The sequence below is a fragment of the Leptonotus elevatus genome, chromosome 10 (genome assembly GCF_054856555.1).
Source record: "Leptonotus elevatus isolate MCC_2025b chromosome 10, RoL_Lele_1.0, whole genome shotgun sequence".
In the NCBI taxonomy this organism is placed as follows: domain Eukaryota; kingdom Metazoa; phylum Chordata; class Actinopteri; order Syngnathiformes; family Syngnathidae; genus Leptonotus; species Leptonotus elevatus.
The window spans coordinates 3,542,698-3,570,563 of NC_141248.1; the positions used below are offsets into that span (position 1 = coordinate 3,542,698).

Consider the following 27,866-nt stretch of genomic DNA (forward strand, 5'->3'; position numbering starts at 1 on the left):
TCCAGTAGTTCAATACATGATTAATCCACAATCAATTCCACGCAAATGGCAGAATTGACAATTAGTCAATCAACTAACCAGTTATGTCCATCCCTAGCAATACCTGTTGATGATTTTAAGAATGCCAAACGGTGAGAAAAAAAAAAGCAGTAAAGATATTGAAAGATGGCTGTTTCAGCAAATAATTAGACAAGTCTGGAAAGCCTACACAAGCTTAATGCATATGACAGCAGTACATTTTTCCCTTAAGACAGCCCCCCCACCCCCAACACACACATGCTCTCTTTTTATGCCATGAATTGTGTGTGTGGTCCGCTCCTCTGTGTGTGGAAGAGATAAGCCGGGTAACTGGGTCCGGCCATGCTCCAATCCTGTTAGCATTAGCGATTAGCACAGGCTAACAGGCCTCCATTATGAGCTGGCGCTGATCCCTCATATGCAACGTGTGCGTACACACACACACACACACACCCACACACACACACACACACACACACATACACACACACACTGTGCTATAGGACAGATTAGCACTTGATCCTTGATTGGGAGGCCACATCAATTTTGCGCATTTGTATGCAACAGGAAGGTGGTGATAAAAACACATGGTCCAGCGGTCTTTGTGTGACTACATTAGTGTAGCATGGTCGCTTACAAGAGGTCACATATTTTTTTTCCCTCATCACCTTGAGAAGAGCAAGTGATCCTAACCAACTCTATCTCGGCTCTGGGCTGGTTTGGTATTTTTAGCAGTCCGGCTTGCACACACACCTTCAACATGACTAATTATCAGGCTGTGACCCTCGCAGAAGGTGCCCGATGTACCCAATGTTACTTCTTACCTGCCTCTACTTGCCATCCATCTAAGCTTTCCTTTTCACCGCCACCGATGTAGGCCATTTTGTAACTGCAGTGTGTCCACTCTTTCTTTGCCTCCACCCCAGTCTATTTGCGCCTTATGGGGCATAACTTACTTCTTCCCTGACATGCAGTCACTGATTCTATTCTGATTTTTGGTCCGTAATAGCATTTTCATTTAATTTGGTTTCAGTCTGGTGAGAGTCTTTCCCTTTATTTGTCTTTTCTCTTTGCACATGTAAATCCTGACCTTTCTTGAAATAACCTGCGTAATGTTTATATTTCCATATTGAAATTGGTTATGCAGTGAGTAAAATATGCACTATGCGTATTCCCTGAATGTGTTGAGCAAAAATACTGGTGTGGTATGAAAGTTTAATAAGCCTTTGGTGCAATGAGAGAAGATGAGCATTGGCTCGTAACCTAACCTCTGTGATGCCTCCAATGCCCATTAAACACAGATGCGCACACACACATACTGGTTGCAGCCTTACATATTGATGTGTGTGCGTGTGTGTGTGGGTGTGTGTGTGTGTGTGTGTTTTTTCCTACGACATGCTCAAGCAGATCACAGCTTCTCCCCTCTCAACACACAGCCTCCCCTAAGGATGGATGTTAAACCATAAACACCTGTACATGGCCAAAACTGGGAATAGGGGCAGTTTGTTTGTTTGTGCTTACACTGCTGGTGTGTATTTGTGGTGTCGCTTTTCAGGGAGTCTTGTCAGGATGGACAGCAACAAGTTAACACACATTGCATTACATTGTAAGGATGAGTGTTAATTTTGTCAACGAAAACGAAACAAAAATAATTTATAATAATGCACATTTTTCACTGGTCTAAAAACAGACTAGACTGGACTAAAACCCTCATTAATAAACAACTGGGACTAAATCAGTATGCATTTTTGTCGATTAATGAAGACGAGAATTAAAATTTACTTAACTTAATAAAAACTGGACTAGAATATATGGACATTTTAGTTCATGAATAAAAACGAGACAAAAATTGTGTGATTTTGTAAAAATCTTTCACTGTGACACACAGTGACACACCCACTCTCAAATCTGCAGCTAGCGAACACACACATGGACAGACAGGATGTGGATTCCCGATGAAAGGTTAAAAAAAAATTATAATTACGGTACAGTTACAATGTAACATTAATCCAAAGGCTATAACGTTCCAACAATAATGTTATTCCGACCGCTAACTATTGTTGGCTAACTTATTAGCATGGAGCCATAGTAGCCACTTGTTGATATACTGTAATTGTGTGTCAAGTGGTTTTTCATCAAAAATATGAGAGAAAATGTTATGTGAAATAGTTTTAAATCTAAAATGTTCAACATAATTTGCTGACCCAAAAAATATATACAGGGGTAAAATCATTGTCCTGAATAAAACTAGATTAAAACATTGACAGTTTTTGTTGACTAAAACTAGACTAATAAAATTAGGTTTTCTTGGACTGGAATAAAGACTAAAATGCTAGATTTATAGTTGGCTAAAAGTTGACTAAATAAAAATGAGATGAGGTTGACTAACTATGATAAAAACTAACAAGCTTGATTGAAACTGGACTAAAACTGAGACTAAATAAAAAAATGGCGGATGAAATTAACACTAGTAAGGACATGGTCACTAACTGACCAGGTCAGTCAGTAAAATAGGCATGCAATTCTTGTTTTTTTTTTCATCAACTTTTAGTAGACAGTACAAACGTAATGGCCTTCTTAAATGAACTCACACAGTTTTAGCGGGCATGCGCGAATCAAATCGGTACAATTAGAAGCTCATCAGTTCCAAACATTGTGGCATGCTGGGGTAGAAAAGAAGAGACGAACGAAGAAGAAATGTTCTAAATTTAGAGGACAGAAATGTCAGCTGCTGCCAAATCTATGGTGTGTGCGTGGGTGTGTGTGTGTGTGCGTGTGGGTGTGGGTGCGCGTGCGTGTGTGGGTGTGTGTGTGAGAGAGAGAGAGAGGGTGGACGGGTGAGAGAGAGGGGGTGGGCGGGCGAGAGAGGGTGGGAAAGAGTGGGTGAGAGAGAGTGAGTGCGTGTGAGAGAGTGAGTGTGATGTGTGTTTTATTCATAATTCTTATTTCCTGTCCAGACATGACGCCTTTACTGGAAAGTGTGCTGTGGAAACCCTTTTTACAACATTGTGAACATAGCTTTCTTCAGACATGTGCGTCAAGAAGGAATCTTCTCTGTATGTGTTGGTGGGTCTTGTGTGATGGGAGGTAGACAAGAAAGAATGAGATTCCCACAAGAGGGTGTTTGTTAAGAAACAGAGGGAGAAAATAATGAGAGGGAAGGAGAGGAAAAGAGGAGTGTGAAAAGAGCAAGCAGCCAGACATGTCAGGGAGCAAATTGAAAATGCCAATTTCACTTTAGGACCCACCAGTTCAGCTGTTTATAGCTTAGCCGCAGCCTCTTATTCCATGTGTAAATGAATGGTGTCCACAGAATAACGCACAATAACTTCTATCCATCTTGCACTTGGCCGTTTCTCCTTCACTCTTGTTGATGTGTTATCCTCTCACCCTTTCCCAGTTCACCGCCCCATTGCCCGTTGCATCTTTTTTTAACGCACCTCACTTCACTTGGACTTCATCTGGGTTGTACCACATAAAGTGACACATTTCTGTCATTTTGGTTGTAAATGTTCTTCCTCTATTCATACAGCCATAATACATTCATTCTCGAGAGTTGTCTGAGAAACTACGGTCGGAAATAATTGAACACGTTTAACACTCTTATTGCCTGCTCTGACTTGTCTTGGGCTGTATTATCGGAACAAATCCACCTTTAACACACCTGAGACGTGACATTATAGTCGTGTGTTTGGCATCCTTGGTCGAGAAGAGGAAAAGTGGGACAAAAACATCTCAATTGTCTTTGTGTATACCCGGCCTTAGTGAAAAATGTCACACATTGCGCACACAATACCCGTTTCACTGCGCAGTACCTCTGCGACTCGATCCAGCTCGACACAGTAAATTCTGTAGAGTAAATTTTACTCTGTTTGGAGTGGGACCAAATAGACTCAGTTTTAGAGTAAAATTTACATTTGGAAGAGAGTAAAGTAAAGAATGGGGGGAGGGGGGGGACTCACGAGTTGATGATCGAACTCACAACCTTCAGCTTGGGAGACTACCACACTATCCCCTGAGCTATGCCACTCCTACTGTTTGCTTATGTTCAAGTTAGGAAAATTCCAGCTAACACGTGCGATATACTAACACACAGCAGGAGCTGCATGGCTCAGGGAGTGGCTGTCTCCCAACCTGAAGTCGTTGGTTTGTTCCTCATTCCTTGAGTGACTTTTTGTTGTTGTTATTTCTTATTTTACTCTCTTCCAAGTGCACATTTTACTCTATTTAGAGTGGGACCAAATAGACTCAATTTAGAGTAAAATGTACTCTACAGAATTTACTGTGTACTATCTATTGTTGCTTTTTCATTGCCTAAATAATTTCCTATTTTTAGCGCCTGGTCCAACAGTGTTCAAACTTTGCCTAGCTGGTTCCATATGGGTAAAATAAATCATAAGTTTTTACAGTTTGTACGCTGTAAAAACTATTGGTCAAAAATGGACGGATCCTCTACTTGGGTCTATTTGACCCAACTTTGGGTACAAAATTGGGTAGTTTTGTATAAGACAACCCAGAAAGTTGGGTCAAATTGACCCTTAAAGTGGACCTGTCTATTTTGATCCATAATTGGGTTACTGTTGACCCAATGTTGTTTTTCAAGTGTACTATATTAAAATAGAAGTGCAGTGTGAAAACGACATAATGCTTTATAAGCAACGTAAAAAGCAATACTCGACCACTGCATAACATAATTATACATGCACAACTCTTCGGCTTTGTGCTCAATACAAGAAAAGGGGGAAAACAGTGCAGAGTTGCTAATAGTAAAAGGAAAAAAAACATGGGTCCTTACCAAAACGTACCTAGCTCCAAACTTTTTGAGGAAATTGGTTCAGAAGGAAAGTCCTATTCCACCAACAACCAAATGGCAGGCAAAATATTTTCTGAGGTAAAAAAATGGCCAAAAAGAAAAAAGAGAGGAAAAAAATCTTTGACTAAAATTCCAAGAGCAAACTGGAAGTTCCCATGAGATGCATGCAGACATTCTCCCTAATTTGAATATTGCTATGCCTTTAGAGCTCACTCAGTGTAAATCATCCAATCACAAACGCAAAGAATGAATTAATCAACCACTCGCACATTGTGACATTGGTCTGTCCTAGCTCTCATTTTCTTATCTTTTCTATGCACATTTCTTGTACTTGAGCCCCCCACACCCCCCCCCCCCCCAAATACATTCCAATTCACTATTGTTAATGATGTCAAGATAAATCTCTCGCTATCACATTGGAGTGGTTGATATCAAATGGTGGCAAAGTTGTTGCGAGAATAGGCCTGTGTTGTGCCGTAGCTGGAGGCAGAGGGCTTTCACATAGGATTTTATCGCCACTCTGCTAGAAGATAATAGTCCTGCTATCTCTCATCCTGAGGCCATTTAAGGTAGTGACCATAGCAGTGGTAGTGAGAGTGAGTGGATAGCCTTTGACTGACAGAGGCAGTAGGTTAGCATGGACTGTCTTCCTCGCCATAAGCCAATATGTCTGTACATGTCATCTAGTGCACTGCTTTTCAGCCCCTATCCAGCTTGTTTTCCATGTCTCCCCAGCCAACACAGCTGAAGATCATTATCGGGCTTCATGCAGAGCTTGCTGATTAGCTGATCGTTTGAAACATGTGTTGCTTGTGGGAGACATGGAAAACAAGCTGGATAGGGGTACTCGAGGACCAGGGTTGAGAACCACTGGTCGTGTCTTCTTTAAGCTATACAGCAGTGATTCTTAACCTTGTTGGAGGTACTATGCTCATTCACCAAACCCGGATATTTGTGTGTCTTTTTCACAGTGTTTTCATCAGGTTTGTGAATAATTATGAGCTATATACTAATGCTGATTGCTGCAAAACGGGAGTGCATACAAATATACTTTTTTCCTGATGAAAGATGAGACTTTAATCTTTCTTTTGGTAGGTTTCATGTTTTTATAGCAATAGATGTGTCTATACGTAGTAAAAAAAGAATTAACATGAACCAAAAATTAACTTCTCGTGGCACATCAAAAATATTAGCTTAACTAACATGCCAGCACAAACTGACATGACATCACACATGCCGAACAGTATGCAAACTGTATTAAGATGGAGGGGGGGATTTGGTTGAAGTTATTCACATCATTTTGTCTGTGCGTGCTATTCAGCATTCATGATTTATGAGTGTCTCATTAGACAGATTTCTGTATGTCTTGCCATCACATTGCTGCTTTGGAATCTTGTTGTCTCATTTAAAGTCATTCCATAAAACTGATTATGCCGCCAAAGAGTCAATTACATTTCAGCTCTTATTAGTTCAGGATGCAAAAATGAAATTAGATGTGAATGTTATTGTGGAAGATATATTAGGCTTTTCATTCATCACTGAATAGAGTGAGTCATCCGGCGGTGAGGATTACAATCTCTTAATCAACTCTGTGCTCTGCCAGGCAGGCAGTGCGAATGTGTGGTGTGTTAAAATCACAATATAGTCTGTCTCTCATCACTCATTTTTATGGCCCTTCAACTGGTGGAGCAGCGCAGGTTATGACATTACTACCAGCCGCCAGCTCCTCAATTGGCTTTTTATTTTGGCACGTTTTCTCTTCATTTTGCATACTCTGAAGTGAGTTTCTCCTGCTAAAAGTATTGTTTCACATTATTAGATCAGAATGTGAATGCTGAGTGATTGTTTTTTTCTTCTTCTTAACTTTCAGTATACCTACGATGGCAATGACATCAGTGACCTGCCAGTGGATTTGTCTGTGGTTTGGAATGGAAACTTTAACATCGACAACCCCTACAACATAAAAGGTAAAATGTTTTGGATATATATTCATCAACCAACTGCGTCTGTACACATTAGTAAATTATGTTAATTGTGTAAGAAAGGAAAGTATAATTTTTAGCAGTGATAGACATTGCATACACTAGTTGCCATGTGTGCTTTTGTTCTGTATTAGGACAGACAGCACTAGTGTTGTATACATTTGTATTACCCAATTTAAACATGCTTCCCATTGTAAGAATGTGAACTAAACCTTTGCTCACCCTAATGTCCCATACTAGGCATTACTGTGTATACATTTAAGACAGAGAGTTCCAGCAGTATCCGGTCAAAAGCCTCGTATTCCCTGGATATATAATTAAAACGGTATGACGCCACACCTTCCTTGCCTGCCAACCCAAGAATGATAATGTTTAGGGTTAAAGGCATACTCGATGGACCAGTGTGGAAGCAGACAATGAGATAATGTCTGCTGAATGTAATTGCTAGTAGGAGTGTCTTTACAGCGCTGGCTCCAAAATGATTACAGTCCGTACAGCACAGCAGGGGGGCGTAAAGTTATTCCCCCCGCTGCGTGCTAAAGTAACATCATCAATATGGCCTGCAGATGACATTTAAAACGTCAGTATGCTTTGCTGTCACTGTCACTGTTTGATGATTAGGGCTCAAGTGAGAAGCTTCCATTTTAGTATAATGTAATATCGTTTATAATTGGAGGATATTTTATCATTATTTGATATGTTATACCTTCTGCGTATATTTATCGTTCACTTGTATGAATGAGCCTCCATACAATGAGAACTTGCTAATAATATTCAATCCTGTTGTCCTTTCAACGTCACATTTTTTCTAAATAATAGGTCATGTTCAACACAATTTTTGATCTTATTTTTATACACCATTGTGTCTCCGAAAATGACGGCCCAAAGATATTTTTCTTCCTCCTGCCTATCTTAGCTCCATGCCAGCCCCTATCCTATTTCTCGATCATGATAATCATCTTGTGTCGCATGAGAAATTTTCTCAAATTTTGATATGTTAATGTAATTAGGAAGGAGTCATTTAGCAGGCAGTAATTGGTACGGGGTTGCTTTAAAGCTGCTCCGTGACCAATGGGATTTGGGGATGGAATAGCAGAGAGAAGAAGGGATTTCACTGTACAATTCCTGGGGCGCTGAGGGGAAATATTGCTTTTAGATGGTTACATTGAACCAGTTTTTGAAATGCTAACGGAAAGTTAATAAGAAAGATGTTTTTATCTTCAGTCGGTTGTAGCCTTCAAGAGGTTTTGTCCGTCTTTTCCTCCAATAAAATATTGTGCTTGTCTTCCACAGCTCACCTGTACAAGTGCTATGCACTGAGAGACAGCTGTGGGATGTGTCTGAAGGCCAACCCCAGGTTTGAGTGTGGCTGGTGTGTGCAAGAGAAAAAGTGCTCCCTCAGGCAGGAGTGCACTCCCACAGAAAGCACTTGGATGCACGCCACCACGGGAAACAGCCGCTGTGCACACCCCAAGATCACTAAGGTGAGCCATGATGCTGACATGACAGATGCTCACACAAGTACTGCCACCCTAAGGTTTCTAATATGAACCTGAATTTTAAACCTTTCATTAGCATAAGCTGGAACCGTCATGTTTGAAGACGATGCGTTGGGGGTGGCTGATCTACCTTCAGTTTGTCCTAATTCAGTCGCAACGTGACAAGTGGCCGCCACCTTTGTGGAGTTTGAAATAAAAAATAAAAAAAATGGAATAAGCACTTTGAATCGCTCTAAAATCTCCCAAAACAAATAAATAAATAAAACTATTGACTGCTTTCATACATGACCTATTCTGCTGCCCACACTTCTTTTCTCACCAATAATCTTCCATATGTACTAGTTACCTCGAGTTTTTAGGGCAAATGTCGGCATTTGAAACATGACACAAATTTTGACCCATTGACGTCTCAGAATTTTGGCCTGCCCAAAAAATTGGTAGGTATGTTTAACTAAAATGTGTCTGCCAATTGGAGTAGGGGGTCCCTGAGTAGAATACAAAATGGAAGAAATGAGAATGTTGAGAAACAGTGACATTATACAGTTTACTTTCCAACCACATTTGCATTTGGAAAGATTTTAATTTTTGGAAAAATCCTGTAATGTTGCAAGATCGAGGGTAGGGGCATCCCTTAAAGAAGTTATCCATGGTTAATATTAAAATGCAAAAACGCCAAATTTTGATTTTAATGCCACATGCTTTTGTTTTTTAATACATTGTCACACACAGTTTAGAAAGTTCACCACTATAAAATTTGCCACGGCTTAAAAATGGTGTCGTTTTATTCATATTTTGCCACAAAATTATTACTTGAACTCCAAGTTGTATGACAGTAGAGCCATCTGACTTTCATGGTTCGATTATATACTATGTTATAATGTCTGGGCTTGTTTTGTTTCCTGTGAAATTGTATTCTCTTTGTTTTCGGTATAAACTAAGGAGTACCGAATCCAGGTATCGGTATTATGCCTATACCCGGCCTTATTTCAAGGTGTCGTTACTCCTGACGGCAGCCAATAACAGTATCGGTCGCCCTCTTGTGGCCAATTTACGATCAGCAACTAGAAATTAGAAGAATAGAAAATTGCCATTGATTTCATGCAATTTTAAGGGAAAATGCTCTATTGGGATATAAGGGTCTTTCCTTAAAATTATCTGTAGATGGATGGATATTTTTTTCAGGTGGAAATTGTATGTATCAAACATAGTAGTTGTATTGGTATCAGTGACAACTCAAGATTTGAGTACTATGAGTATCATTCCTTCTTTACTTTAGTCCTTCCTCTGGTCTCTTGATGTCTCCCTAATCCTGTTACAATTCAGATGTATCTGGGGTTGCTGAAAAATTCTGGATTTGTAACTGGGATGGAGGCTGATGCCTGGTTGGTGTTGGGTTTCACTTTGCTTCGTCTTTCCTTCCTTTGATCCTTCCTCCGGTCTCCTGACAACTTCCCGACTCTGGTCGTGAACGACTCTGAATTATCTGGTTAAGGTGAAGGGTTTCAGGTGAATTAAAGAGTGCATGCGCACACACACTTATACACACGCATGCACACACACAAAAACGATTTGAGCACTCGTTGGTATCGGTCTGAAAAAAATGTGGCATCGAACATCCCTTGTATAATCTTTTGTCTCCTATTAATTTTTGAGATACCAGATGAAAAGAAGACATCCTGGAGCCCCTAAATTGAACAAATACTCATCCCTCGCCTCCTTTAAAGTTGTGTGTGTATGTTGCCCAGCAACCCAACATTCCAAATAACAAACATGTCAGGTTTGTGTAAGAGAGGTGGTCAAAGGGGCAGCCTGGTTCAACTGACAGTATGTACTTTGTAAGTGAGCTTTGATTTCCTCTTGCGCAACAACTCCCAACTCCATGATTTGCTGGTTGACAGGAATCGTTGACTGCCAAAGGCAAAGCATTAAAAGGAGACCAAAGTTTAACTCTCCTGCCTTTTCTGTATCATTGTTGTGCCCCAGTAAGGGAAGGGAGCATGGTTGAAGGCAGCAGGGAGGGTCGACATCTTCGACACCATTACCATGACGGCAAGCACAACACAGAGGGGCCGACCAGGAGGAGCCGATTCACAGGCAGACACACACCAATCTGAACACACTGATGTGATTAGAGACCATGAATACGCATATTGTAGACCGACACACTCCCAACAAAACAGGCAGAGGATGTTTGCCTTGAAAGAAAGTTTGTGGAGAGACAAAGTGAATGTGGAGTGTGTTAATTGTGTCCCACCATGAGTGCTGAGTGTGTGCTCTACATCTGACCTGCCGGGTGGGCTGAGGCGTATAAACACTATGGTGTACCCATCTGTTGCCATCCATAATCGTGGAGGTGGCCTATGTCTCACTGTGACCTAGGTCACTACAGCTCACCACAGGGAGTGGCATACTGGTCATCAACACACACTGGCCATTCATTGGCGTGTTTGAGCCTTCAATAGTCGTCTCATTTGGAGGTGGGATGCTAAGAAAAAAAGTGCAATTTTTCTTGATCTCAATGGCGTAAAATATGTCTGCATACATATTCCACACTTGCTTGAGCCCTGAGTATATTTCCTGTGTGACTTCTGCTTCCTCCTTCTGAATACATAATGAAGGTGCTGGATAATTGGGGCACTGGCACATTGATAAATCCTTTAGTTAATGTCATCTCTCTCGTGCTCGCTCTCCTTCCTCACTCACTCAGTTATCACTTTGAAACAAGCGTACGGAGCCAACGGTTGTGTGTGCATGTACATGTGAGAGAATTTTGCTGCATGTTTGCCCGCAAGCATGTGCATATTGAGGCATAAATCTTGGCCTGGGGGCAAGATGTTGGTGGCAGTCAAAAAGCAAGCTTGGTAGAAAACCAATAACAGCAGGAAATGGAACTTAGCTTGAGCGCAGCAGGGACAAAGAAGAAGAGATTCACCAGTGAACCACTGGAGGATTGTTTATCAGCGAGCCAACCTGCAAGCATCACCTCTCCTCTCCACCTTTGACATTTACAGTGTGACATTTAACACCTAAAGAACATCCAAAGAGGATCTCTTCTCTGCAGCCGTTTCATTCTTTGGTTCTCCAGAAGAAGACACAAATTGAATATTATTCCACTTCTTCTCATCCAAGTTCTCGCTCTCTCCTTCCTCCATTGATCCTCTTTTTTTTTTTATTAATGTTTGCCTGATTTAAATGCGCTTTGTTTGTTCTTGCAGAGCGGAATGCTAGTTGGTCGCTGTCTACTAGTCAGTGGATTAGCTGCTTATTTCATTTGCACTAAAGAATTGCATGTTAAGATTAGGGATGTTCGATACCACTTTTTTTTCCCTGACCGATACCAGTGCAAGTACTCAACTCTTGTCACCGTTACTGATAACAAGCATTGATACCACAGTACTTTTCATATATAGAATCCCCCCCGAAAACATTTACAGACAATTTTACGCAAAGACCTATCTCTGAAACTGCATGAAAGTAATGGCAATTTTCTTTTTTCTATTTACAGTGTTAGGAAATTTCATTTTCTACTCATACTAGTTCAAAGTTCAGCTCACAGATTTTAAAATGAACTATGTGTAGTTCAGTTCGTAGGTCATAATTTATTTTTTTAAACTAAGTTCATCGGTCCAAAAATGAGCAAATTCATGTGTCAAATGTGTTGCTGCAACCTGATAAGACTAGATGATAATGGAAAATATAACAATCATGATTATTTTTAATTGAGATTAAATTCACAATTAATTAAACCATTATTCAATGATTTCAGAACTTAATATTTATTCAACTATTCATTAAACTCAACTATGTGCAGTTTCATTTTCGTCTACACGTGGTATTTCCTGTATCGAGCAGCTTTAAGTAAGATTGCAACATTTGTAAAAGTGAAGCAGCACATTTTCTTACATTTGAGATTTGTTTCATTGTACTATTTCAAAAACAAAATTGCAGAATTTGTTTTTATTGCAAATGTAATGAAATATAGATAAATGGATACTAGCTATTTTGTTCAGATTTTTTTTCTTTGATATATATACAGTCTTGGTCTCGTCTCGGTCTCGATACTCTGTAGTCTCCATAATGTCTTGGTCTCGGTTGGTGTGGTCTTGACTACAACACTACCATCCAAAACTCCTAGGGTGGCAAGTTTGGCCATTTGGTGTCATTCCTGAGTCTGCATGACCAAATTGATATTTTGTTTTTTGTTCTCAAGAATATGCAGTTAGGTACTGTTCCACTAATAGCTTTGGGACATAGTGGTTTCCAAACACAGCAAATGATGATTAAGGGTTCTTATGATTGGTGTGGCACTTTTTTTTCCTCCATTATAAACAAAGTTGAACGAGCTGACAGAGAATGGTGTCAAGAAAGGTTTCAATTTGGAACGATACAAATCAAAAAACCTACACACGCACACATACACATCTTGTCCTCCAGTGTAGTGCAGCATTGTCCTAGTAATGGCCTTGGATGCTGCCTGGTCCTCCATCATCCATCTTTTCAGGCCTGTTCTCCCCTAGGAGAATGAAAAAGCATTACACTTAGCCCTTAGAAACCAATTAAAACAACCCATGCCTATACTTGTGTTGGGAGGAGGGGTGGGGGATGTATTTTTACTGTGTTAGCATGTGGCCTGCTACTTTTTTTTCATCCTCTATACAGTAAATGCAAAAGCATAATTTTTTGTTTGAATTGCAAAAATCTAACCTACCTGGTACAGTTAAAGTGAAAGCATTCTGCCATAATATAGAGCGTTCTAATTAACAAAATTGTAAGTAAAATGTCTGATTAAAATGTTTGTTGCATGTACATAGCAGAGCTAAATTAGTTGTCTGCATTGAACCCATCCCTGAGGAGCAGTTGGCAGCAAATATGTAGTGTCCAGGGAGTGAATTAAGATCTTGTGTCAGCACTTTGGTCAATGAAGCTGACTGGAAATTACCCATGCTTGTTTGTGGTAGTAGGGAGGAAACTGGAGCACCCACAGAGGCATCGGGTGGAGCATGCAAACACCACACAGAAAGTCCCTAAAGTCAGGTGCTAAGACATGTTGGAATCAAACCAGGGATCTTGTTGTGAGGCAGCAGTGCTAACTACTCCCAACCTTGCTGTGGAATTGAACATACGATGTCTACAGTATATGGAGGAAGGCTATCAATAATTTTGGATTTGGATTTTTGTTGTTGTTAGATTCACTCTTCATCACATTAGATAGTTTTTTCTTTGTGACTTTCTTGTATCATTTGAATTGATCTTTCTTGCCATTGCACATTCACATGTACAGAGCAACAATATGGACTTAACAGGCACAACCCATACAAGAAACATGAAAAATAGTGACCAACAGAGGGAGACGGGATGGAAAGACCTGTCGGTATACTCGCTTTTCAGTGCCCCCAGATCTTAGACGAGAAAAGAAAATGCTGGGGGGAGAGAGGAAAAATAGATAAAATTTCAAAGTAAAAGCTAACCATTACTCAAATAAAAACACAATGAATAATTTTGGGCTTAACTGTTTGTCTTTTGCTTTTCCAGAAGGGTCTCATATGTAAAATCATTGCCATTCTATTTCACCATTCCACCTCACTCATTTCCCGTCCCTGCGTCACTCTTACAAACATTTATTGTGTTGTTTCCACTTTTCACATCCTTTTCCATTCATTCTATTCTTTCCAAATCCATTCAGTTACTTTATTCTGCCATTTTCCCCATCTCACTCACAAATGTTTTTAGATGCCGCTGTGATTTCTTTGTTGTGATCTATAAGTTAACATTACTATCCTCAGCAGAATTTTTAAAAGAAGACTATGCCTTTTGAATACCAGCATCTCTTATTGATAAAATATTAAATTTTTGCTGCAAACATTTATTTTCGATGTAATCAAATTGTTCCCATATCTGATAAGAACATTTTGCAAACTTAAAACAAGTTACTTTTGAGGGTCTGTGATTTAGCTGATAAACTTGTGCAAAGCCTCACATCGTCTTTTTACAATCTCTCTGTCTCTGCCCCCTGCCGCATCAATTTCTCCCCCTTTTCTAACCAGTAGATGTTATCTCTGCACTGCTGCTCGAGCGGCCACAATAGGTCTGGCGTAAAGCCTTTGACACAACGGGACAAGTTGTAGATGAGAATGAGAAAAAGCGACTTTGAATGGAAGTCAAGAGCTGTGACTGCGAAGGGAGAATAGAGCGAGTGTTTGAGCTGGTGGCTTTTATGAAAGACTGCTTTTTGTCTGCGTTGTTTCGGTGTGAAAATGACAAGTTTTGTATTTGTGTGTGTTTTGATAAGCCCGGCCGAACAGAGAAAGCGATTTGATTACCATATCTGGAGACTTTTGACTACTGCACCACTGTGTGCCAATCATTCTTTTGTCTCCTGCTAAAACACATGCATTCATGCACGCTGAAAAAGAGTCGAGTGAGTTGAAAAGACACAAAAGAAGAGAGGAAGAAGGAAAGGGCACGGGAGAGCGCAAAAGATATTCTCCATAAGCTTTGTTGGAGTAAGATAGAGAACACTCCATCATTATATCACGGTGGCCTTTCAGATTGGTCCTGCATGACACTCAGCATTGCTCCCATCCTGTTGTGCTTCTGCTCAGTGTCGTGAACATCTGAGATATGAACGTATTTTTCTTCCCTTGTGGGCATGTGAAGAGCATGTAGACTGAGAGTTTATCAGAGAATGTACGATTGTAGGAATTGTCTCACTCACACCTGAAGTCATAAAAACATAAAAAGTTACTGTGTCACTACCAGCTACATAGCCACTCGCCAATATAAAAGTAATTTTACTTTTATCAGTTTTATACTGTGCAGCCGGGGCTTGTATGTGACGCAGTACCATGTTCCACATTTGTTTGCCATCACCGGTAGGTACACTTTTGTGATTGTATCACAACAAACACTATATGTGCCATGCAATAAAATATGCTCACACGTAGACATGTTTACTTCAAGCACAGCCCAAGTGCTACATCACCATAACATAATGCTCAATAAGGCCTGATTGATTAACCCATTCACTCCCAGCCATTTTAACTGAAGCAACCGCCTTCACTCCCGGCTGTTTTACTGGATTTTGACTGATTTTGCAAGGCCCACAGAATATTCTGTTCTATTGCAATAAAAACATGGAACCTACCAAAAATAAAGATTAGTCTCTTCTTTCATCAGGAAAAAAAAAAGTATATTTGTATCTGTTTCCGGTTTGCAGCAATTAGCATTAGAATATAGTTAAGTTTCATCATTATTCACAAATCTGTTGAAAACAGTGAGGAAAAGAACATGGCCCTGGTTGATCTCTTATACTCTGCTGCCACCTGCTGGCCGCTTTTGTAATAACTACTATTGCTTCAAGCATTCTCTTCAGTTCAGAGGCTGCATTAAAGCCTTCTGTATGCTTTACCATTAAAAAAAAACATGAAGAATGTATAAATATGTTTTGGGGATCATTGTAATATTTGAAATAGAACGTATTTATACGTTTTTGGGAGCAAATGAGTTAATCAGCCGGCCAATTAAATCGGTCAATTATGGTCCTTTAAAACATCATCCGTTTGACTGATGTTTGTCATACATTTAGCACTTAAACACAAGTGAAACTGGTCTCATTATTGATTCCACATAAATCTATATCGTAACCTTGTATTCCTAAATACTGAGTATATCATGAAATTTGTTGATAAGGTAATTGTATGGATCTATCCTTTTGAACAAAGCAAATCCTAATGTGTACTTTCACCTTTAGATTTTTTGGACAATGTATTTACAGTTGACCCCCACAATTCAGATTAGAATAAACACCAGGCCGGCTCGTGAATAGTGAAAATTGGTGTATAATTGACATTTAGATGCAGTGGATGATATTTTTTTAATTATTGTAAGCATTAATGAATCGACCGATTAATCAGTATTCTGTATTTCTTGTTGCCAAAAATCAGTAGTGTCCTCCAAAATCGGTTGGGCCCTAAAACCCAACCATCAACATATGCTTTACCCTCCTCCCATATTATGTGACAGATGACCCCACCCCCCATCAATTTCAAATCCAATTAGCCTTCACCCTAATTATTCTCGTAATGACTGATTACCAGAGGGACTATTGTCTGTGTCTATGCTGTGGCTGAATAGTGCAGTGATTAGCGACATGGTTAGTCTTGGGTAGCCATTAGCACCTCTGCACACCTTTGACAGAACTCAAGGGGAAATGGAGGGATCGGGAGGTCACTGTGTGCTGTAATTGTGTTCAGTAGATTAATCGTCCTAGGGTCAAAAGAGAGATGTAAGTGAGGGCTGGGTGGGTGTGTTTTAGTCATGTGCTGGTTGGCAGGTTGTGAATGTTTGACTGAGCTGAAGTTGCCGTAATGGATCCTCTGTCATTATTCTTTCAACTTAATTATGTAGCAAAGAATCTTAAGTCATACCAAGTGAATGTTGGGGTTAGCAAATTGTGTCGATGGATTTCACTTCTTAATTTCTTTACTGCTGGCTGTGATATTCTTTCAATGCTTCTGCCTGCAGCTATTTCCTGAGACTGGGCCCAGGCAAGGAGGAACCATGCTGACTATCACCGGTGAAAATTTGGGTCTCCAGTTCAAAGACATCCAGAATGGAGTCCGCATTGGAAAAGTGGCCTGCAACCCCCAAGAAGACCAGTACATCAGTGCTGAGCAGTATGTTGACATCTCTGTTTTTTTCCCTGTCTCCGATAATGTTGATGTTAACATTCCTCAGCTTTTCTCAGTTGCTGTGCTCTCAACATTTAAACCAAAATCTGTGCTAGTGCTTGATTGACTCTTATTTAAGACAAACGGCAGCCAGTTTAACATGAAACATTTTGTTCCACTATCAATCAGATTTATAGCCCAATCACAATTGAATTACCTCATTTAACCCCCTCCATCACAGTAAATCAGCCCCTTCTGACAGCAATGTAATGACATTTGAGTTGGGTGGTATATATTCGTGAAAGCTTTGCCATGTGAACACTCCCTCTGATTAAGTCATGTTTTCTGGGAAATTTCTGAAACAAGGGGGCCATTGTGAGTGGGGCCTTACTTCCTTTTACTAACTACAACACTCTATTAAAGGAGAAATATTATTTGAGCTGATAGCACGCATAAGCTTGTGGTTCGGTAGATTTTTCACTGTAAATAGGACAAACAATTGCAGTAATTGTATTCAGAATAAGACGTCAGCCAGTATTTCTTATGATCCCTTTTATATTTAATTAAAATGAAAAGGCGATGCAGATATTAGAGTGGGACAAAATAGGCCCCACTTGGGTGCTGGCGGTGTCCTCAATGTTCTATTTTCAGCGCTGTCGCTGTCATTTGTAGTCAAACGATAGACTTGCTGAGTTTTGCACCCGTCTCAGCAGATTTATCATCTTTGGGACTGTCACAAGGAAGGAAACGTCACAAATTTGACTTTGATGCTTTGACAGAGGACAAACAATGCTGTACAGCTCAAGCCGGGGATGACAGGTGTCCCCAAAATGGCTTTAGAAATATGCTGTTGACATGTTTGTTTTATAATTCATCAACTCATATTATCATATTCACTGGAAGCTTCTACAGTACATCTGGCTGGTGGTGCTATGTTTGGCAACCCTTTGTTCTAGGTTTTCTCTAGCGCATGTTCATTTTGTCTTTTTCATCTCATCCAAAACCACAAAGGTGTCAATTTTTAACCCTGTCCACTCTGTAACAGCGTACTGGCTCGTTGTCATAGCACCCAAAGGAGGAGGAGGAGGAGGAGGAGGAGGAGGAGGAGGAGGAGGAGGAGGAGGAGGAGGAGGAGGAGGAGGAGGAGGAGGAGGAGGAGGAGGAGGAGGAGGAGGAGGAGGAGGAGGAGGAGGAGGAGGAGGAGGAGGAGAAGGGGGCAGAGTTTACAGTCTAGCTGTCCTGATAATTAAAAGTGATGTTAGCAATGCGACGCCATTAGTGGCCCGGTTACTCTCTTCATTCCTCTGACCCTGTCAGAGTTGCCTGTAACACATGAGACGCAAGATTATGCGACTGACGCTGTAGGTCGAGGGTCAGCTGCTGTAGGAGAAAAATGATTTGCACTGGTGGTTAGGGACAAATATAAACGGTTAAAGGAGGAGAGTAAAAATGAATTGGGTTAGTTCCTGCCTGAAAGGACATTAGAAAGTGACAAACTAAACCTTATGAAATGGTCAAATTGTGTTCATTTTCAGTGTTTTTTTGTTTTTGTTTTTTTTTACATAATTTTTTTTATTGGAGCATTTTGACATATGCATCACAGTATTCTGTTGCCTTATTTGCAGTACCAGGTGGGCATTCACGGCCATACTCTTAAATGGTTTCGATCCAATTCGGCTGACAGGACTTTTTGTGTTAGCCTTGGAGTCCTGCTCTGCCCCACTGGTGTTCCACAGGGTTCTATTTTGGGGCCTCTGCTCTTATTATTGTATTTGCTTCCCCTGCGTTCCATGTTAAGAAGACATGGTATTTCCTTTCACTGCTAAGTGGATTACAGTCAGATCTATGTTCCGCTGAGCAAAAAGGACATGTTCTCATTGAGGCCTCTTTTCACAACTTGGCTAACATGAGTTAGTGGTTGGTGCTCATAAAGTGACATGTTTTGTGAATGTTTATTAAATAGTGATTTGTAATTTGAATGAATGTTCATAATCTTGTTCACTATTTTAATTTCCTACTTATAATCAAGCATACCAAACGACACACGTAGCAAATTATTAAAACAATACAATTTAATACTTTAATTAAATACAGGGATGTTTGATACAAGACTTTACACCAATCTGATTGGGGATTGGACGATATTTTGCATGTTTATGCAAAATCTGTGATCAGCTGTAATGTTTTAATTTACCCAATCGATCAATGACGTACGTCACTGATCGGCTCCACAAATAATACATTTCATGTAATATTTAATGTTTGTCAGAATTTTTTACAGGGTTTTTTTCCCCGTGCATTTCATTTGACATCAATTATATGTGGATTTTCACTATTTGTGAGCCGGGCCAGTCCCTATCCCCTGAGAATGGCGACTGTCAACTATAGAGTAAATAATGCCCCCTACCTACACCCCCACACCCAAACACGTTCATCAGTGAAAAACCCTGATCATCTAAAACACATTTGTTACCACTTTTTTTTGTGCAGCACTCAACTCTGGAGTAGTCACACATGATGGTTAATTGAAAGCTAAATTGTCCAAAGTTGTGAATGTAAATCATTTTGGGCACTACAGTTCGCACTACATCTTTTTTTGATGACACTTAATCGACTGCTACATGATGAGCTGCAGCACATATATGCAATTCACATGTTAATTGTTATGTCACAAAATTGATATGGCACTGCACATCCTGGATATCTTTAGTTATTTTTATTTTGCAATTTTTTCTCCATAAATAGGTTTCAACATGTCAAATGTCATGACATTCCTCTGATGGAATAAGATACATTTAATCATTTACCATCAATGTATCATCCCTATTCTCTTTATAGCGATTTAACATCTCAATTCAACAAGCATCTAATTTTAGCACACATGATGCAAGTGAAGCTGGGTTTCTAACTGAGAGCTGTCCAGCATTTTAATCAAAGCTCCTAGTTGGAGTCCAGGGAATAAATGAAAAGGAAAATAGAAACAATGGACATACAACATACTGCATGGGAACGTGAAATGCATTGGCACTGCAGTTGCCATGACCACCTGCTGGGAGAGTGGAAACAGGGGAGTTAATAACTCATCTCAGGTTGTGAGGCAAGCCGAGGAGATGTGCAGGATATGAGCTTGTTCAATTAATCAGCCTCGCTCACTTTAACTCGCTTACACTCCGTCTTTTTCTTTCTTCTTTCTCTGCCTTTCTTTCTGTCTCATTTCGTTCGCTGCGGCTAATTAACAGTCAAGCATGACTTCATTGGGTGAAATGTGTGGAAGTGTTTGCCCTGTGCGCTAGACTGCAGTCATTTCTTCAGTGGATTTTCATTTGACCGGCCAGCTATGTTGTTGATTTGTTCTGTGTATTTTTTTTCTCTTTTCTCAGCCTTATTCTTCCCTATATAATTTTCTTATTGTAATGCAAATATTCAAGTGAAGGCATCTGTCTGTTCCATGATTTTCTTATTGTAATGCAAATATTCAAGTGAAGGCATCTGTCTGTTCCAGGATTGTGTGTCGACTGAATGATGCAACAGGTTACCGGGTGCAGGAGGCTCAAGTGGAGGTGTGTGTGAGGGACTGCATTCATCCAGACTACAAAGCGGTCTCCACCAAGGCTTTTACATTTGTGGTAAGAGTTGAGGCTATAGGATGGAGCCGGCATATTTCGGTCCCACAGCTATGTCTTATTACCTCTACGTGTGTCCCTTCTCAGTCTCCATACTTCACCCGTGTCAGGCCGTCCACTGGGCCGCTGTCTGGCGGCACAAGGATCACCATAGATGGCAGTAACCTCAACGCAGGCAGTGCTGTACATGTAAAGATTGGACTGCATGCCTGCCGCTTTGATAAGTGAGTAAACCCAATGTACTCCAAATATTTGTCCCAGTTTATTACATTGTCATATATAAATACACTATATCATAGCTCCCTTTTTTTTTTAAACCCAGCAATACCAATTACAAGTCAGGCTATGCTTGAGTGTTTCGTAATTACGTAAACATAACTTTGATTTGTAGCAGATTGTAAAAAGGTCTTGGTCGGAGGTGACCTGTAGCAAGCAATTGTAAGAATGACAGTGGAACCTATTATTGAGGCTGCTACAGTAGAATTTTTTTTCGACCCTCCCAACGATTGTGGGTATATAATTACGAAGGCAATGTTTCCAATGTATACCTTCCTTCCTCTCCTGGCATACCCTGCAAATCACACTTGTGTGTGCAAGTAAATGTTACAGAACACACGGCAGCTACTGTAGCTCTGTTGGTTTGCACTATACTGTATGCAAGGTTTCCCCTTTATAAGCCTGGTGGGCCGCCAGGCTTTTCTTGTCACCCTGCCAGACTAAGATTTGAAACTGTGAAGCTAATGACAATATTATTAAATAGAATTGTATTTATTTTTTCCCATTCTGATATTTTCTTTAATTCTCCTGATATCATTTTTAGCCAGTAATTTCTACCACAGCATTGCTTACAAAAAGTAATCAAATTAAACATTATTTCTTAACTGCTGAAATTAAATAAAACATTTTAAAACTTGACCAGTGCTTCATAAGGATGTTCAAATAAGTTAAATACTGTAATATAATATTTCACACTCTTTAAACACATGACAGATGTGCTTCATCTCAACATTAGCACCTGTAGCTAGCAAGCAACAACACTTTGTTCTGTTACTAAATTCTATAAACGTTAATGTGTAAATATTTTCAGAAATAAATTAGAAATGGTGATAAAGACTTTAACCCACTTATCTAGTGCTTTGAAGCTGAACGTTTGAGTTATATTCTTGTTCTATGTAGCATCTGTTTTCTTATATTGCGTTCCTTTTCAACCACAACAAGTGACAGGTCCAACTAATGAGCTTGGACCTATCAAGTTCTTTTTATATCGTAGCAAAGGCCAATTTAAAGCTCTGTCGCACACCCTGAGAAAGGTGAACATAATAGTCTTGGCCTTTCATCCACTGAGCACCAATAACCTTTATGGCCAAAGTAATGAACTGAATGTGTCTGTATTTTTCATGTGTCTTTGTATTCAGTGGGGCCTCAACTTTAATCAAAACCTATTTACCCCGAGTCACTCGTCCGCTTATCTTCCTCTGCAACGCGTTTTCCTCCTTTCGTGTTTTCTTTTCGCTCCGTATCCCCCATTGGCTTTCTTTTGTGTTGGCCGCAACCTTGTCAGAAATACATAGGTGACACCACAGGCACTCTCAGCAGTGACAGTGTTGTGAAAATAGTTACCATGGAAACAGAGGACTAGTGGAATGTGGGAAAAAAATATTTTAAAGTCATCCACCTTTTTTTCTTCTATATTCAGCCACCATTTTAGTCCGGTCTCAGTTTGGGTATGCATGAAGGGAGCTGTTCAAATTGCAATGTGAGTGACAGCAGGGATTATATATTCATAAATGGCAATTATGGATTCCATGTTTTTTTATATAGTCAATAGATACAATTCAAGGAAGGTTTATTTTATAGCGGAGCGATTTGATTCTGTGGGATTACGATTGGATTCAATATGGTTTAGTTTGAGAGGGTATGATAATGCAATGAGTTTCTAGTCATTTTACAATATGAATTAACTTGTTAGTACTGCAAATGTACATCGATACATTTTAACCCCTTCAGACACATAGATGATTGCAGTGGACATGTCATATTTGCGTGTCTAAACCAATAAAACGCATAATTTGGATGATGTCAACACTTCTGGTTCATGATTGGATCCTAGCTAACCAATCACAATCGCAAGTTGATTTGCATGATGTCCATGTTCTTATGTGGAAAAAGAGTCAAAATCAAAATCAGCACACACAAAAAAAAAACTAATAAATTTGCCCAGCAGAAAAAATGCAGGTCTGAAGGGGTTACAGTAGAAGTCAACCTTAAACATTTCTTGCCAATAATATGTTATATGTCACTTCACTCGTCTAAACATGACATTCTGATTAATATTACATTTGTGCTTCATTAGCTATGAAGCAAAATCCAGCCGTTTTTATCCATCTCGGGGCGGCCATTTTGCCACTTGCTTTTCGAGTGAAAATGACATCACAGTTGCTCAGGGCTACATCGCACCTGTTTTCTGAATTTGACCTGTGATTGCTTGTTACCTGAGACCTGAGCAACTGTGATGTTATTTTCACTTGACAGCAAGTGGCATAATGGCCGCCTGCTGGATTTTGCTACTTAACCCATATTCACTTGCAGTATTAACCAGAATGCTGTATTTAGACTAATGGGGCTGTATAGAACATATGATTTTCAAGAAAAATGTTTTGGGGTTAACTATGATGCACTCAGATCTTATATAAAAAAAACTATTTCCCGATTCACAACGGTTTTCGTTACACGCCTAATTCTTATATTTCCATCCAACCTGTCTCCACCTCACTGAAAGCTGTCTGGGGAAGAGCCTGACTTCATCATCTTCGCCATCATCTCCTAGCTCTCCGTGGATTTCAGCCTCCCTGCAGACAAGGGAGCAGGATTTGTGTACAGATCCGTGTGTCAAACTCCTATTCAGAATTTCACACTGTGCCGCGTGACATTTGGGCACCTTGTTCACATTTGGGCAGGAAGCTAAAGCTCAGAAGGCAAAAGGCTCTTCCTGCGTTTAGCGTATTTATATGCAAATTCACCGACACCCCCACACTGTTCACAAGCACCTTTTTACATGCCCAGACAGATGGACTCTTGGGAAGCCTATCCCATGTTGTGTTGCCAACAGTGTTTCACCCTGACATTGCAGGACACCTCAAATAAACCTCTGGAGTGGAACACAAAGTTTCCCTGCAGGTCACAGCTGGTCGCCTGTCTTCTCGTGATGCCGTTACATCACACACACAGAGACGACTAGCTTCATCTGTCACATCTGATCTTTCAGCAAGACGGAGCACAGTCGGGAAGATAGATAGACGGTTGACAGAAAACTACTGCTACACAGACGAAAAGTTGTGAGCACTTAGGAGATATCCCACTGACATTAAGTGTGTCTTTGGTGCAAATGTTAAATAATTTGAGTTACTTAAATACAAATTATATGTGTAACCTTTTTAGAAGTTGTTTTTAACACCTCACCAACCAAGCTTTCGTGACTGACATTTCCCTTTACTACTCTCTTGACCTCCTGCTCATCCAGGCGAAACACCACAGAGATCGTGTGTGTGACCCCTGCCGGACAAGCTCCAGGCCCGACCCCGGTCATGGTGGACATCAACTCAGCCGAGCTGAGAAACCCAGAGGTCAAGTTCAACTACTCGGATGATCCCACCATCCTCAAAATTGAACCCGACTGGAGCATTGCCAGGTAAGAGGAAGCGATAGTATGGGTTAAAATAACTAAATTGTTGGTGTTACATGTGGCTTTATATCGCGTATACAGGGTAAGGCTGCGGACGACGAACGATTAATATTTGTCGTCCGTCGATGGTGGAAGGGAATGTGTACATGACGCTTACAGCATGGCAGGGGGCAAGAAATGCCCAAGCCTATAAAGCACTGGGTAAAGACCAGTTTTGTTACAGATTACTTGAAAAAGTAATGTGATTACTGATTACTCCTAAAAAAAACTAATTTAGTTAATTTACTGATTACTTTATTGTCAAAGTAACAAAGTTACTTTTTAAGTAACTTATTAGAACTGCTGGCTGTCTCCTTACCTGTCGGCTTTGCTTTGAGTTGTATTGCGCTGTGCTGTGATAACAAGTGTTTCCTCAAATTGGATGTGGACTTTTTAGCGGTCGACAGTGTTTTTAAAACGGCCGATAAAAGGTAAAGCTGAAACAGTTTTATTCTCAGGAAACTATTGATTTAAATTGTTGATTGATTTAAAAGAGATGCTGCTGACCCTGGGAATATTCTGAACCTTTTGTTTTTGTTCGACATTAAAGCAAAGAAATGTGAAAATTTAAGATTTCTGTTGTTTTTTTAAATAATTTAGGAAAAAACAGAGCTATGGTATTTATTTCTTTAAGTGTCCATTGACCTTTTTAAGATGTACTGATAACCTTGGAAGCTCCCTGATTTTTTTTTTTAGAAATGTAAAATTACGTATATTGATAAAAAAAAAAAAAAACTTTTACATTTTGAAAAGTCTGACGCCAATATTTTTTCCCCTTTTTACTGAAAATGAATATTTGCTTCAAATATCAGTTACCGGCCTCCTTGACTACAGTAATTTCTGGACTATAAGCCGCTACTTTTTACACTTGCATTCGACCCTGCAGCTAATAGAAAGGTGCGGCTTATCCATTAGATCACAAGGGGGTGCACTATATAGGAAGCGCAAGAGTGTCAGGCAGAGCAAAACAAAACAAATACAGTAGGAGAGACAGAACGAGAGCAATACAATTTGCGTCCTCATTATGGAAAAGAAACTAGCGGGAACCCAGTACGGTAACATTATAACACCTGCGGCTTACAGTCGGGTGCGGCTTATATGTGTAACAAACTCACGTATTCCCCAAATTTAGCTAGCGTGGCTTATGGTCAGGTGCGCCTTGTAGTCCAGAAATTACTATACTAATAATCGGCATCGGTATTAGCACTGAAAAAAACATATCAGTCTATCTCTAATATACAGTAGTCTGCATAGTTGTGTGAATGTGGTGAATATTTAACTATGAGTGGAGTGTTTTCCTGCTTACCCTATACTTCATGATCTATAAAGAATGTAATAAAATTCATAGTGTATATGAACAGTATTTGATCTACAATGCTGCTTGATGCATCTATAGGGCAGATACAAATGCACCAATGCATTATTAATCCTATCAGATCGTTGCGCTGTACATTGATGTATTTTCAGATGACTCTCACCAACTAAACTGAGATATGGACTCGTGTGTAAACTGGTTGATGTAATAATATTCCACCAATACTCCCTGGCCGCATCTCGGTGAATAGAAAAACAAACATTGCTCTCAATTTTCAACCTCATCTCTCTTTTTAAAGACCTCTTATTTATGCTGTTTATAGTTGTGTATGAAAAGTAAATGTTTGTTAGCAGCAGCAGTAAAGGAGGGCTCCTGGAGCAGCGCACCGCTACTTGATGAGCTGCAGTGCAGATATAGTCTGTGTAAATATGACTTGACTTTATTGAAATGATGCTTTACAGCTATGAGAAGGATTCCTGCTCAAACACAAGCTGTGTTGTGGAGTGTAAAAAAAATATGGAAATAAAAAAATAAATGTAAAAAAAAGCTTGCAGCAACCAAATGCTAATCGGCTCACTAATGTGACCTAGAAACGGCTCACGTGGTCGTCATTGACTTCAGCAGTAGTAGACTTCTAGGAAATGTTTGTGCATTCTTTCAATGGAGTTTGATTTCTAAATTAAAGGTGCCTTCAAAATGTTACTCAAAATAACAATATAAATATGGAGTGTGTTACCGCAATTCAACAAGCATTCTGCTTATCTGCATTCTTTGGCCGGAAGGTATTTTGGTTGTTGGATTATTTACTTTAGTCATTGCCACTGTTGATAAAAGGTTATGGTATTTACTTCATCACAGCATTTTTTCCCCTCTTAGTTCTCTTGCATGATATGCATTATTCTCATGCGCCTCTTTTGTTGCTGTGTCCTCTTTTGTCACCCTGTTCTGAAACAGCGCTCATCCAAAACACTCCTGATCCCCTCCCCATTGAAAGTCATTCTTGGGCTAAAAAAAACATTGAAGTGATTTTGCAAATATTAGGTCTTATTTAAACAGTGATGGTGATTATGCACTTCACAATACACTGTAAGTGTTGAAAATGTTTCCTCCTGTGGCCATGAGATATTATTCCTGCTAATTCTCCTTGAAAATGTTCTAGTGTAAAAATCCCCAAAATACTTTTGGCTTTTCACTTTTTTTTTCTTCTTTGCCTTAATGCCATTCAAAACCTTTAAAGCCGCCTCTCAACTCAGTCATTTTTTTCCGTCCATCTCATCACCGGCTACACAGGCTTAGAGATAAGACACTGGCACTCCGAACTTGTTTTATTTTATTTTATTTATTGAATACAGCTCAATGTCGGTGGGGTGGTCTTCCTACTTGTTTAAAACCCAGCAATGAATACACATTCTGTGTATGGGTTGTGGGCCTTAAAGGGATACTTGACTCATTTCAGCAGTAAAAAGTTCATATTTTGTCCAGAATGATTTTATACCTTTAACTCGTGTGCTCCCAAAAACGTATAAAAAACGTTCTATTTTAAATATTGCCATGGTCCCAAAACGTATTTATACGTTTTTATGTTTATTTATGCGAGAACATACAGAAGGCTTTGATGCAGCTTCTGACCTGAAGAGGTCGCTTAAAACAATTGTAGTTATTACAAAAAAAAAATGGCTAGCAGGTGGCAGCAGAGTATAAGAGATCAACTAGGGCCATGTTGCAACAAGCTCTTTTTGCCAGTGTTTTCAACAGCTTTGTAAATGATGATGACACTTAGCTATATTCTAATGCTAATTTCTGCAAAATGGAAACAAATAGAAATATACTTTATTTTCCTGATGTATAAAGAGACTAATCTTTATTTTAGTAGGTTCCATGTTTTTATAGCAATAGAACACAATATTCTGTGGACCTTGCAAAATCAGTCAAAATCCAGTAAAAGAGCCGGGAGCAAAGGGGGTTGCTTCAGTGAAAATGGCTGGGAGTGAATGAGTTAAAAACGAATTGCTCCACTTGCTGTCGACTGAAGATGACACCACCTGTGCTGAGGAAGTAGGTAACGACCAATCATGACTCAGTTTGCTGACCAAGCCCAGAAAACAGGTGAGCCATGATTGGTCATTACCTACTTCCTTAGCACAGGTGATGTCATCTTCAGTCGACAGCAAGTGGGGAAAAAAACCTTTTTAAAGGTATTAATTTTACAAGAAAAATAATGAAGTT

General features: G+C 39.8%; 1 protein-coding gene across 1 annotated transcript in view; it reads left to right on the forward strand.

Annotated features, from left to right (window-relative positions):
* plxna1b (plexin A1b) overlaps nucleotides 1-27,866 on the forward strand; it is a 200,459-nt gene that overhangs the window by 144,350 nt on the left and 28,243 nt on the right. The window contains exons 11-16 of the mRNA XM_086086176.1: nucleotides 6,702-6,798; nucleotides 8,107-8,297; nucleotides 16,836-16,987; nucleotides 20,484-20,607; nucleotides 20,692-20,828; nucleotides 24,125-24,292. Coding sequence (XP_085942302.1) covers nucleotides 6,702-6,798; nucleotides 8,107-8,297; nucleotides 16,836-16,987; nucleotides 20,484-20,607; nucleotides 20,692-20,828; nucleotides 24,125-24,292 — 869 coding nt within the window. The remainder of the gene's footprint in view (nucleotides 1-6,701; nucleotides 6,799-8,106; nucleotides 8,298-16,835; nucleotides 16,988-20,483; nucleotides 20,608-20,691; nucleotides 20,829-24,124; nucleotides 24,293-27,866) is intronic.